The 14,240-nt window shown below is 33.0% G+C and overlaps 1 protein-coding gene across 9 annotated transcripts in view; it reads left to right on the top strand.

Annotated features, from left to right (window-relative positions):
• Positions 1–14,240, top strand: part of BTBD10 (BTB domain containing 10) — a 76,897-nt gene that overhangs the window by 22,459 nt on the left and 40,198 nt on the right. For 3 of the 9 annotated variants that reach the window (XM_073216243.1, XM_073216244.1, XM_073216245.1), the window contains one exon: positions 7,812–7,871. The exons of 5 other annotated variants lie outside the window; for them this stretch is intronic. In XM_073216243.1, coding sequence (XP_073072344.1) covers positions 7,812–7,871 — 60 coding nt within the window. Of the gene's footprint in view, positions 1–1,251; positions 2,665–7,811; positions 7,872–14,240 lie in introns of those variants that run through there. One more of the 9 variants, XM_037026841.2, reaches the window with a different exon arrangement.

Raw genomic sequence — 14,240 nt, 5'->3', positions numbered from 1 at the left:
GGTGGGGCTCTGTGAATACTATTATTGTTCCCCATTTGACAGATGAAGAAAAATGAGGTCAATGAAATTGCCCAAGACCTTCCAACTTGTCAACAGCAGAGCTGGGATTTATAAACAAGTTTCTTTTTATTTAAAAGTTTTTTAATTATGGTACTTTTTAACTACATATAAAAATAGAATGCATATATATATAGGACTCCCTTGTACTCATCCCCCAGCTTCAGGTTACCAACTCATGGCCAGTTTTGTTTCATGTATGCTTCTACCTACTCATCCTTTTTTTGAATCTTGTGTATTTTATTTAGGATGTTTCAGTAAAAGAAAGCCAGACTAAACCCTGGTTAGGGGTTTGTTTTTCTTGTACACAAAAAGTCAACAGGTAGGCAATGTCTGATGTAAATTTAGTGGCTTACAGACGTTAGGGTTAAAAGTCTGATTTTTTTGGCTTTTCCTCATGATCACAAGGTGGCTTACTTTAGCTCTAGCCATCAGGTTCACCTGCCTGACAAGGAGGAAGAAGGGAGAAGGAGACAACAGAAAAGGGGTTTCATTTATAACAGGAAGTTATATTTCTCAAATTTGCAGGAGGCATTTGCTTATAAATTATTTTCACTGTCATATAGTCATTTGTGGATTACGGAGGCTGAGAAATACAGGTGGGCACATTGCCATCTCAACAGAATTGGGGATTTAAATTTACCAAAATTAAATGCCTCAGTTGGTTCAGGCCTGCTGTAACAGAATACCATAGACTGGGTGACTTAGAAACAGAAATTTCTTTCACACGGTTCTGGAGGCTGAGAAGTCTAAGAAGAAGGCACATGCACATTTGGGATCTGTTAAGGGCTCACTTCCTGGTTCAGACAACCTGCTTTTTGCTTTGTCCTCCCATACTGGAAGGCGCTGGGGATCTCTCTAGAGTCTCTTACAAAAGCATTAAATCCCATTTATGAGGCCATAGGCCCATGATCTAATCACTTCCTTACCTCCAAATACCATCATTTTGGGAATACATTTCAGCATATGAGTTTTTGAGGAACAGAAACATTTAGTCTTTAGCAGTAAAGAAATAAACTTACTTTATTGATTCAGTGTTTGCAGATAATCTAAAGTCTTGTTTAAATTTGTTTTTTGTCCTATTCACGTCTTGCAGTAGCCTACTTTTTTCAGTCTTTTTCCTTTGATTTTTACTCCCCATCTTTTCTTACTGGAATGGATTTAAAAAAGTTTATTGACTTCTCAAAGTAACAAAAATAGTTACGATACACATTTGCTTACCATTGAGGTTTGAGGGTTCGATGGGCATTGCCTTACGGTTTCTCTTCCATCTACTACAACTTTAAGGTACTTTCTTCTCTGAACTTTCTTTCGAATGTAGATTTGGCATGTATAACACTGATACAGAAGACAAGACAAGGCTTAAGGCTTATCTAGTCATGGATGGACTTTTATGTACAAATGAAGTAGATAGTTACAAATTACTGAACTTTGTTTCTCAGAGGTTGTATAGTTATTACCTACCTGTATAGAGGGTGTGGTAGCTACCTGAGAGGTTAAAGATAATTTCAGTTGAAGTATTTAGCCTGAATTGTGACAGTATACTTTAAATTATAAATTAGAGAAGTTTTTGCTATTTAAAAAGGAAAAGAGCACTTTTTCTGTATAACTAAAGTTAAATTGGCTAGATTGACAACATGATAAAAACTCTTGAATATTTGAATTGGGTTGAATATGACTATTTAAAACTCAGATCTGCAGTCTGCTCAGGTTACTAAAGATAAATGCATCATATATTCAGTATCAGACTTCGCCGCAAGGTTTCATTCCCAACATAGAAGTACGCATGCTCGTTTCTTCTGAGCCTGCATGAAGATTGAATTTTCCAGTTTCCTTTTTAAGTCACTCCACAGTCCCAGCAGCAGTTTAGAAATGGAAAAGTTTGGTTGCTTTAAAGAGTAGTTCTAAAGTGGATTTATTCTTCAATAAAATAATATTTTCTCTTAGGTTTTAAAGAGAAGCTCTACTGCCCAGAATGGATACAGAATAAAATATTGAAAGGAAAAAAAGTTAGCTGCATCCTAGTTTTCTAAAACCTGGCAAGCTGGCAGAGCTAGAATTAGCTTTACAGATGGCATTTGGCAGCGTATCTAAATTCCACTAAGCCCTCATCTCCTGAGTTTCTTCAGCCTGTCTGTCAATTACAATATCCAATCACTGCACAGAGATGGAGAGAAATGGGATGATCACAGCTCACACGATGCTGTTTGGTTAGAAACGTCAGTGCTGCACAACCCACGGCTGAGTCAGTGACTGAGAAAATGAACTGAATTAATGCATAGAGGGGGTTGTATCTCTGAATATTTAAAGCCAAAATAACTGCAATAGCATTGCTATATAGTAGAGGGAGGAAAGCTAAAGGAAGTCTCTAAAGGAAGAAAGCTAAAGGAAGGTGAGGTAGGGGGATACTGGGAAATTTTCTGATTGTTCAGAGGAATCTTGAAGATGATGGAAATGTCAGATGTGCTAAAGTTTCCTAGTAATGCCCAAGGATGGTGACCCGGCTTTCAATGCTGCATTGTTTGAAAAAGCAGAGTCCCTTTATACTCTGATTTCAAATATTTTTTCTTGTTTTTGTGTGTCTACCTTGGCATATACTAAAGTAAGGTGTGTATTCATTTATTACATGATATCTCTGGGTTATAATTCTAAACATAAATGAACATGAGAAGGATTGAGAGAAATATGTTTGGCCTTTGTTTAATAATGAGCATTTTACATTTTTGGATGTAAAAGACAAATGTCTTGATTAATAGCATATTATTTGAAATAAATGGAGTGTTTTTATTGTCATGGGTTTCATGATTTGATTTTGTTTCATTTAAAGTCTTGGTACAATCTTCATGTAACTTGAGAATGCATTATGTTTGGTATTGTTTTCTATGAATTTTATAAATATTTAAGGAAAGATTAATTTTGAAATAATGTTTTTTATATATTTGAAAATAAAATGCAAGATAGAGAAATGAAATAATTTCCTAAAGAATAAAGTGAATATATTTTTACTTTTGGATGAATTAAAAATTAGTTGAACCACTTAAATGTAGTAGTATTTTATAGAATTGAGTGTAGTTTCAATTGGTTAAAGTGACTTTTTTCTAGTCTTTTAGATCATAGATTCTGAATAGATGATCTAGATACTGCCACTGAAACAGAAAGTAAGTCAAATAAGTTTTTGGATTATTACAAATTGATTTTCAACCAGACAGAATTTCTAAATAAAAGTAAGTGTTTAAATCTTCAAAGGTGACATGGCTTGCATTATTAGGAAGTTATACCACAATTTTAAACAGTTTGATTAATGCTTTTTTGTTGTTGTTGTCTATTTTATCCTTATTCTACTGATCCTTCATTTTGTAGGGATTTGGGAGTATATAAAATGTTTTTGAATTTATTTCTAATATATCTGAATAGTTCATAACATCCTTTCCTTGAACTCTCAGGAAGTTCTTGTTATTTTCCTCATTTAATTTCTAGAAGTTTGGTCATCTTGATGGTTGTAACAATGTAGTTATATAGTTAGACTAACTAGTGGTATTTGTATTGGCTTTTTATGTGGTTTGGTGTCCAGAACGTTTTTCTAAGCTTGTGTAATAATAGAGTTATAAAAGCAGTTATCTCAAGTTAGACCTTTCTGTCTTACAGGTTACAGAATATTTTCCTCTGGTTCTGCTGATTGTTTTAAAATAGTAATGTTGTTGTTGTAAAAGTGAAAATATTCATTACATAAATTTGATAAATACAGAAAAACAGACAAAAATAAAAATGTTACTTGACAATCAAAAGAAAACTATTTTGAATATTTTTGCATATAACCTGTTTTTTTCCTGTAGCTGTATTATAGCTATATATAATATAAAATCATACATATATACTTAAAAATGATTAAATGATTTTGGGATGTTACTGTATATACTGTTATATAACCCATCCTTTAAAAAGAACTTAATAGCCCTATGCCTTGAAGTAGTCATCTCTACCATAATTTTTAAGAACTGCATAGTGTTTTGTATATATATATATTTTTTATAATCTATTTCATCAATCTGAGTTTTTCTGATTACTAATGAGAAAAAAGATCAGCATGATTCCACAGCATAAATTTCTCTAAAAGGGAAAACTGTCTCAGGGAGTTAAGTAAAAATGTAATTTTAATATTTTTTGGGTGGAAAAAGAACTCTTTAGAGATGTGCACACTACTTTTAAAACAAAGCAGATAGCTAAGATTGCCATAGTAATGTTTAGAAAATAATTCTTTTAAAAAAATTAGGAAAATGAGCTCAAATGAACTAAGACTTTAAAAAAATGCCAAGACCAATAAAAATGGTTTCTTATATTACACTTAAAAAGGTAATCAGGAAAAGTGTTTTAATAATGCATGACAATGAAGGAAGAAAAAGTTCCTCAGCTCTTATTTAGGAGCTTTTTCGTTAAAGAAGACCAAACCACCACCACCACCAATGGTAATAATACCACCACCACCACCGTGGTATAAAGAATGCATCTAATTAAATGAGTTGTTTTCTGGACCAGTTGAAACATCTTATTGTTATAAAAGTAACTGTCTGTAAAATCTTAGAATTATTGGTATTTGTGGTCTTCAAAGGTTTAAGAGAATACAAGAAGTGCTAAAAGGGGATTCTAAGCCTGATTTGAACAAGGTAGAAGGTTTTAGAACTAAACATGAAAATGATAGTGTATGACTAACCTGAAAAAAAAAACGGTTAAAAATTATCCAGAATGGGTTTGCTAAAAATAGATTTCAGAGCAACTTTGATTTTTCTCTGATGCAGTTGATAGACTAGTAGCAATACAATGTATTTGGATTTAAGCTGTTTTTTGTAAACTTTTGTTTACATCTATGGGTATAAGGTGAAGGAAAAATGAGTTAGCCACTAGTTGGTTGTTAATCAGTCAACACAGTTTTGATTTTGAGTGACCTTATCCAAAGGTTATTGATTGTGGAAGGTAGCTTTGTTCTTTGCTTTGTCTTATTGCTCATCTGGAGAAGGCAAATCATATTTATAGGTGACAAGAAAGAAGGATAGTAAATAATGTAGTAATGATCCAAAATGATCTCTTGAGTCTGGATTGTTGGACTAAATTTAAATGAGTATACATAGGGCCTGAAAAGCACTACTAAGTTAACATCGCTTTATAACTTCACATATAGGAAAGACCTGAGGGTAGTGGTTGGCAGTAAACTTGATAAAAAACAAAAGTACAATGGCTGCCATCATCCCACTTTCTCCCTAGCCCTCCCCACTAAAAAAAACATAATGAATTAATGGAAAAGGCTAGAGCCACTCTGCAGTACACCAAAGTATTGTCATCTATGTAATATTCAAAAGAAAGTATGTGAAGAAGTTGGAAGCCTTTTCACCTTAAGGAACTGAGTATTTAGAAGTCTTGGGGGCAGCTCTTGTAGATATTAAGAAATCTCACAATAAGAGAGAGCTATCTTCAAACATGTGAAGAATTATCCTTTGGAAAAGAGTTAGACTTGGTTTGAGTCAGACTTGTTTGAGGTTAAAAGCATGAGCTCCAAAATTAAAACTCCTTAGGTCACATGTCAGACCTGCTACTCAATTAGCTATATGATTTTAGGTAAGTTGTTTAGCTTCTAAGCTTCTATTTTCTCTATTGTAAATGGGATGGTTTTGAGGATTAAGTGAAAATATATGTAAAGTAGTCAGTATTGTACCTGGCATGTACAAATATTAGTGTTGCTGTTATTTGGTCCTAGCACATAGGACTAGGGCAGTTCTCAACAAGAGGGATGATGTCCCCCTCTCTGGGCATTTGGCAGTGTCTGAAGATATTTTTCCAGTGGTTACAACTGGAAGAAGGGAGAAGGGAATACTGCTGGCATTCAGTGCCGTTGCCCAGGGATACTACTGAACATCCTGTGGTGCCCAGGGCAGCTCCCACAATAAAGAATTAACTGGTCCAAAACCCTGAATTAGGGTCAGGTAGAAAGGTTTTAATTAAGTTTTAATGTTAAGGGCAAACTGCCTGAAAGTCAGAGCTTTCCATCTTAAAGATAGAACAAAACTCTTAAAAAGAATAAATCAGTTATCCTTTCATGTCATTAATAGCAACAGGTGAGCCAGTTCATGGGGATTTTATAGATGAGATTCAGAAATAGAATAGGTGTTTGGACTAGATTTTCCATAAGGTCTCCTGTGTTTTATTCTGCATTTCTATGGGTATTTCTTAGGATGGTTAAGCATACTGAATGACTAAACATGAAAGGGCCTCTGATACAAATTCTTTCATTTTTTAATTTTATCACTGTAGTGAAGTTTTTAATTTTAATTATTTTATTGTTTTTAATTTTAATTATTTTAATGCTTAAAATTTTAGTATGAAGCATACAGGGAAGTTAACGGATGGAAAAAGTCGGTTTGTATTTTTGAAAGGCCAATTTGGAAGTACTAGTCATTATGAGACTGCTGTTATTTCTCTCTAGAAACTTGCTTTGTGAAACTAATTTGTTAAAATACAATCATATGATAAATATTTCTAAAACTAAATTTTGTTTTTGTACTTTGTACTTGATATTTTTTTCATTGGTTTTTTTCTTTTTTTCCTTAAGTAATAAGTAGAAAAGGTGCTTTAAAAGGTCTTTGAAATAATTACTGAAGTACTGTTAAAAGTACTTGATTGTGTATGCATTGTAATATTTTCAGTCTGAACAACACCCAAAATCTAAGTGGTACAAAGTAGTCATTTAGTGAATATTTGTTGAATGAATGACTGATCAGGAGATACAAAATATATTTGTCTGACCGTTAATTCAGATCTGTACAATTTTTAATAGTGGTTAGCTGTTTTTTAGAAATGCACTGTAATTTTCCATTGTAGGGACTTGCTGGAGAATACTTAATATTTAGTGATTTCTATCTTCCAAATTTTTGTCTCTAACCTGGACCTTTACCCTGTCCTTGAGACTTACTTGTCTGATTCCCTATTCAGTATCTCCATGTGGCTCTCTAATAAACATCTCAGACATGCTTAGATACACCTACATTTTCCAAACCTAATCCTCACACTCTTACTCTCATTCTGTAAATGGAACTTTGATTATTTTAGTTGTTCAGTCCAAAATCATCATTATCCTCAACTCTTCTTTCTCATCTCTTACATTTAGTCTATCAAATTCCAGTCTTCTTCTTAAAAATACATAGACTAGTCCACTACTACACCCCTGGCCAAGCCACTTTTAGCTCTTGCATGGATTATTAACATAGCCTCTGAAATAGTCACTTGATTCTGCCTTTACCTCCTTCCATTGCTCACTTGATCTAACGTAAGTTAGATCATGTAACTCACAGGTTAGTGGTACCCGTTTCACTTAGATCAAAAGCAAAAGTCCTTTAAACATTTCTTTAAGGCTCTTTGTAATCTGGCCACATCTTGTCTCTGAGCCCATAAACATGTCCTTCTTGTTTTCTGTGGTCTGGCTATCCTGGCCACCTTGAAAGCTTTGAAAAAGCCAAAGATTACTCTTGCCACACAATCTTTGTATTTACTCTTGCCTTGTATATTCTCATAGTTCTCTTTTTCACTTCCTTAGGTCTTTGCTCTTACACCTTCTCTTCAGAGGGTCCTAGTTTGACCTGCTCTATGTAAAATAGAACCTGCTACCTCAAAATGATAATTGTCTTCTCTTGCTTATTTTTCCTCATAATAACACTTATCACCATATGATATATAATGTATTTGTGTATGTTCTATGTTTTTTCCACTAGGATGTATTTTGAGGTCAAAGACTTCTCTGTTATGTCCAGGTTATACCCAGGACTAGAATAGTAAGTACCATATGATAGGTGTTCAATGAATATTTGGTAGAGTGAATGCATGATAAAACTAAAATTATAGCTGGGGAGAGGATAAGAATACTTTTAGTTATAGGGTTTAGTTATTGTATACTGCAAGCACCTAATAACCTACTGATTAATTAAAACCATGGTATTTTTTAAAAACTAAAGAAATTAGCAGTATAACATTTAAATATTATAGCTTCAATTCAGAAACTCCTCAGTTTGGAGAGGTGCTTGCATAGCAACATCTTCCTTTATTAAAGTTAAAAAGCCAGAAACAAGGTAATAGACATTTCGAAAGCAAGGTACCCTCTAGCTCCTTTGCTGTTTGCATGAAATTAAATTTTACTAGTTGGGGAAACTTTTACCTTGATAGTGAAATGTTTTGGCCATTAAGGGGTACTTTTCTGTCAAAATTTTTAGTATCTAGGTCTTCATTTGACTTCAAAGAGTAGATGCTCTTTGAATGGCCCTGAAACAATATATGAAACTCCTTTGCTGCGGCTACTGCTTCTGCTTCACCGTAGTTGCTGACATACCTGACAGTGGGATTTTAGGAAGAAGAGAAAGATACCAGATTTAGGGCTAGTATTAAAACTATTCTTGGGCTTTATTTCTTGGTAAAGTTGTCTTTTGTGGGGAAATCTGAGATTTAGGTGTCATTTAAAATATTTCTATGGAAAAAAATGCATTGAATAACAGACTCAGAGATGACCTTTGAGAGCATAGCCCAGTCTGCAGTTGAGAACTGACCTTTCCAGTAATTAGCCTTTGTTTCTTGGGAATCTGACCAGATACTAAACAAAAAGCTTATAGAAAAGGCTAATTGACAAAAAGGGGAAAAGATGAGAGAAATTTGTATTAAATATGTTGAAAATAGGTTTAGAAGTTTCATGGCATTTCTTATGTCATCACAATTACACAACACAGTGATTGGCAAACATTTTCTGTAAAGGGCTGGATAGTAAATTTTTTTTGGCTCTGTGGGCTACATGGTCTCTGTCGCAGCCACTCAGTTTTGCCATTAGAGAGTTGAAACAGCCATAAACAATATATAAATTAATGGGCATGATTGTGTTCTAATAAAACTTTATTTACAAAATCAGGTAATGGTTTGAATTTGTCCTATGAGGCATAGTTTGCAACTCTTGACTTAGCTAGCACATTAAAAATGTTTATAAAAAGTGTTTGCAGATTGTTTCAGAAATGCAGCAGGTTATGATGTTAGTTGCTGGAGGTGTTTAAAGATAAGTAAGATAATTCCTCAAACCAGAAAAGTGCTGTTTACATAAATTTGTACCACATGTATATTGCATAAGGGTACCATATGTAAGTGTGTACCATTCACTTTGTGGGTGTTTTAGTTTTGTTTATTTGTTACAACAATTTTCTGTCAGATAGCAGCAGTGTTAGTAAAATCAGTTACTTCTGGAAGTTCTTCATATATTATTTCTTTGGTAACTTATTTACTGCCCTCTGTTTTCTCTCTTCTCTCTTGAACATATATTAGAGTGTTGACCTCCTCCATAAGTGCTCTAATTTTTTCATCTTCTCTCTCTTACTTTCCATTTCTTTGTCTTTTATTCCCAATTCTTTTTTAACCCTTCTAGTAGCCTTTTAACACTTCTGCTATTGTGTTTTCAATTTCCAAGAGCTCTTCTCATTCTCTAACTTAAAAAAAGAAAAATAGCATCCTTGTCCGTGTTTATGGATACAGTATCTTTTTTTCTATCACTGAGTTTATTGATTATAGTTGTGCTTTTCTATTTCTACATTGTCTATTGTCATTTTTGTTATTTTTATTAAACTTTTTATTGTGAAATAGTTTTAGATTTAGAAGAACTTGAAAAAATCTTAGACCATTTCCTGGGTGCTCTTCCCCTAGCTTCCCTCAATGATAACACCTCACATAGGTATAGTACAAACCAAGAAACTGACATTGGTACAATACTATAACCAAACTATAGACATCAGTTTTTATATGCACTCTTTTCTGGCATATATTCTTTATGATCTTTTATTACCTATATAGATTCCTATAACTACCACCTCAGGATACAGAGCTGTTACATCACCACAAAGAGAGTCTCTCATGCTACCCCTTTAGAGTCACACCTTTACTCATGGCTAACCTCTGGCAACCCCTGATTTGTTCTCTAGAACTATAATTTTGTCATTTTGAGAGTATTTTGTAAATAGAATCAGATAGTGTGTAAAGTTTTGGGTTTGGGTTTTTTCATTCAGCATAATACCCTTGGATCTATTCACATTGTTGTATGTTTGTTACTTTTCAGTTTCTGAGTAGTATTCCATTGTATGGATTACTACAGTATCCATTCAGAGAGTGGCATGGTTTTTGTTTTAAACTTTGCAATACTGTTGGATTTTTTAAATTGTATACATACTACTTGAGTAATTTTTTCTTTCCCATGTAAGAATTTGTAGTTTCACTGAACAAAATGATAGAGACCATTAAATTTCTCTTCAGCCTTTAGGAACCTGTCTACGATTAGAAGCTTTTGCTGTAATTAGAATTTTTTAAAAATTAGGTGGCAAAGTCATATGCAGAAGTTCATACAAAATTAATATTCTAAAGATTGATGTAAATAGGTACTTCAGAGAGTGACCATTTTACTCTGATTCAATACATTTTGTAGAGTTACTGCTTGTTGATTTACCTTGTGCTTCAAAGCATGATTTTGAAGTTGAGTAAAAAGTTGGTATAAGTCAAAAGCATTATTAACTCATAAAGTTGCAAAACTTAAAAAACAATAGGTTTTGTGTTTAAGGTGGGTTTTTTGCCTAGCTAGAGAGGCTGGAAGTGATATTCCTTAGTTAATGAAAATGTGATCTTAGAGGAATCATGAGATGAGATTCTGATTGGGTTTCTGTAGTAACTTAATAGGTAATGAATGTTGATATGTGGGGTTTTCAAGTAGTGATCAGTTGGAGATGGTAATTATTTTTAATCTGATGGTAGAAATGTCTTTGGTTTCATGAGAACATGAACCACGTTATAAGAGGGGGACACAAGAATCTGTGAGTTGGTGAAGAGAACTTAAAATTTACCTATTAGGAAAGAAAGGCTTATTACTTTGTATGTTTGAAATGGCTAAGTAGCAACTTCCTGGGAGAGTAGCCTCAAGGAGGCTATATTTTGGCCCACAGGCCAATTCTGGTGCACAATTGGTAAGTTTTGATATATGCACTACGAAACCTTACCACAATCAGGATAATAACATATCCATTACATCCAAAAGTTTCCTTGGTGTCCTTTGTAACCCTTTCCTTCTGCCTCTCCCAACCCCCATATTCAGTGCTCAAACAACAATCTGTGTTCTGACATGTGACATTAATTTGCATTTCCTGAGTTTGATAGAAATGTGCCCTTTTTTGGGAGGCAAGGGGAACTGGCTTCTTTCACTCAGTGTAATTATTTTAAGCTTGACCCATATCTTAACTTGTATTAATAGTTAATTTCTTTTTACTATTGAGTAGTATTCTTTTGTATGGTTATACTAAAAATTGTTTATCCAGTGACCTGTTCATAGACATTTAGGTTGTTTCCAGCTTTGGGCTATTACAAATAAAGCTATTACCAACATTTGTGCCTTTTTATGGACATATGCTTTAATTTCCTTTGTGTAAGTATCTAAGATGGAATGGTTGGGTCATATGGCCACTGTATGTTGAATTTAAGACTGTCAGACCTTTCCAAAACAATTTGAAGTGGTTGTACCATTTACATTACCACCAGGAGTATATGTGAGTTCTGTTTCATACGCATATTCACCAACCTTGATATGATCAATCTTTTATCTTTTAGTTAGCCATTCATAGAGATGTGAAATGGTGTCACATTGACATTTTAATTTGCATTTACTTAATGACTAATGATGTTCAGCATCCTTTCAAGTACTTACTTTTTTTTTTTTGCTTATCTCAAATCTTCTGACCATTACTTTGAGAGTTCTTTATACATGTTCTAGATACAAGTGCTTTATCAGATACATGATTTCATTCTCTCAACAGTGTCTTTTGAGGAGTGAAAGTTTTAATTTGATGTTCCAGTTTATCAATTTATTTTTTATGAACTGACCTTTTTTCCCCCTAGAAATCTTGCAGTTTTAATTCAGATTTAGATTTGTGATCCATTTTTAATTCACTTTTGTATATGATGCAAACTTTAAATCAGAGTTGCTTTTTTTCTTAGAGGTGATAGAAATGGAGTATCTATTGTATATCCATTTGTTGCAGCACCATTTGATGAAAAGACTCCAGAATTGACTTTGAGCACTTGTTGCAAATGAGTTGTCTGTGTATGTGTTTGAGGGTCATTTTCTGATCCATCCATCTACTTTTCTGTCATTATGCTAATACCCCATTGTATTATTCCTATCAGTCTGATTAGAGGTTTATCAGTTTCACTGATCTTTTCAAAGGAACTAGCTTTTGTTTTGATTGATTTTTCCCTATTTGTCTGTTTTTTTGATTTCCACTCTGATCTTTATTATTTTTTTCTACTTTCTTGGGGTTTAATTTCCTCCTCTTCTAGTTTCTTAAAGTGTAAACTGAGGTGAGTTTTCTTGGACATTTCTTCTTTTCTAACAGGCATTTAATGCTCTAATTTTGTTCCCTAATTACTGCTATAATGTCAGATAATGGCACAAATTTTGATGTGTTGGGTTTTTTACAAAAAATTTTTTTGAGATTTTTTTTTCAAAATGTTCTATTTTCCCTTCTGATTTCTCGTTCGCTCCATGGATTGTTTAGAAAGATGTTATTTGATTTCCAAATGTTTGGAAATTTTTCAGATATCTTTCTATTCTGGAATTTTAATTCATTTCCATTGTAACCAGAAAACTAATTTTTTAGGATTAAGTTTTTTTAATGTACTGACACTTGTTTTATTGCCCAGAATATGGTATGTTTTGATAAATGTTCTGTATGCACATGAAAAGAGTGAGTTTTCTGGTGGTGTTAGGTGAAATGTTCTATGAATGTCAATTAGGTCAAGCCAATTGATAGTGTTGTTCATGTCTTACTCATCTTCACTGATTTTCTATCTACTGTGTGTTCTATTAAATATTATGAAGAGTATTGAAATCTGACTATAATTATGGAATCCTTATAATTTTACCAGTTTTTGCTTGTATTTTGAAACTTGTTATGAGGCAGAATAACTTTTGAGATTAAGTGCAGTTAATGAATTTAACTCTCTTTATGAAATGCCTTAGGTAAAGTTCTTTGCTCTGAGGTCTACTTTGATATTAATATAGCCACTCTTGCTTTCTTTTGACTATTGTTAGAATAGTTTATCTTTTCTTATCCAATTATACTGAACCTCTGTTACCTTTTATATTTAAAGTGTATTTCCTGTAGGCAGCATATTGATGGGTCTGGCTTTTATATCCAACCTGATAATTTCTACCTAGAAGTCTTAGACCACTTACATTTAATGTGATGATACATACAATTGAGGTTAATTCTATCATCTTGATAATTTGTTTTCCCTTTTTTCTTTGGTCTCTGATTAATTGTATTTTTTTAATGATTTAATTTTATCTCCTTTGTTGGCTTATTAGCTGTAATTATTTCCTTGTGTTAGTGGTAGCTTTATGGCTTAATAGGCATCTTTAATTTATCACAGCTACTTTCAAATGATATTAAACCCATTTTGTAGTTTAAGAACCTTACAGTAGTTTACTTCTGTTTCTCTCCTCCCAAAGTTTGTGCTACTGTAGTCATATGTAGATGTTATAAAGCGCATACTATATTGTTATAATTATTGTTCAGATTTATCTTACAAAGAGATTTAAACATTAAGAAAAACACCTTATATCTTTCTGTGTAGTTACTGTTTCCAGTGATCTTCATCCCTTTGTGTAGATTTTCCTTTGGAATTTTTTCTTGTCTGAAGGTCTTCCTGTAACTTTTCTTATACTGGAGATCTGCTCATGATAAATTCATCTTTTTTGTGTGTGTCTGAAAAAGCATTTCCCTTTTATTTTTGAAAGTTGTTTTTACTGCATATAACAAACATAGGATAACAAGGTTTTGTTTTGTTTTTGTGTTCTATTTTTTCTTAAATGTTTGAAATTTGTTGTGCACATTATATCTGTGGGTTTGTCATTTTCATTACATTTCAAGACATTATTTCTTCAAATATCTTTTCCTCATCTTTCTTCCTTTATCGACTCCATTTACACCTATGTTATGGCACATAAGTTGACCCATAGCTCACTCATGCTGTGTTTACTTTTCTATAATGAATATTATATTCCTTGTGGATATTTCCTACTGCTGTGTCTTCAAATTCATAAATCTTTCCCTCTCTTTATACAATCTTCCATTCCA

This window comes from Manis javanica, chromosome 11 (assembly GCF_040802235.1).
Source record: "Manis javanica isolate MJ-LG chromosome 11, MJ_LKY, whole genome shotgun sequence".
NCBI classification, from domain to species: domain Eukaryota; kingdom Metazoa; phylum Chordata; class Mammalia; order Pholidota; family Manidae; genus Manis; species Manis javanica.
The sequence above is the reverse complement of the archived record's forward strand: the minus strand, read 5'-3'. Positions and strand labels throughout refer to the sequence as shown.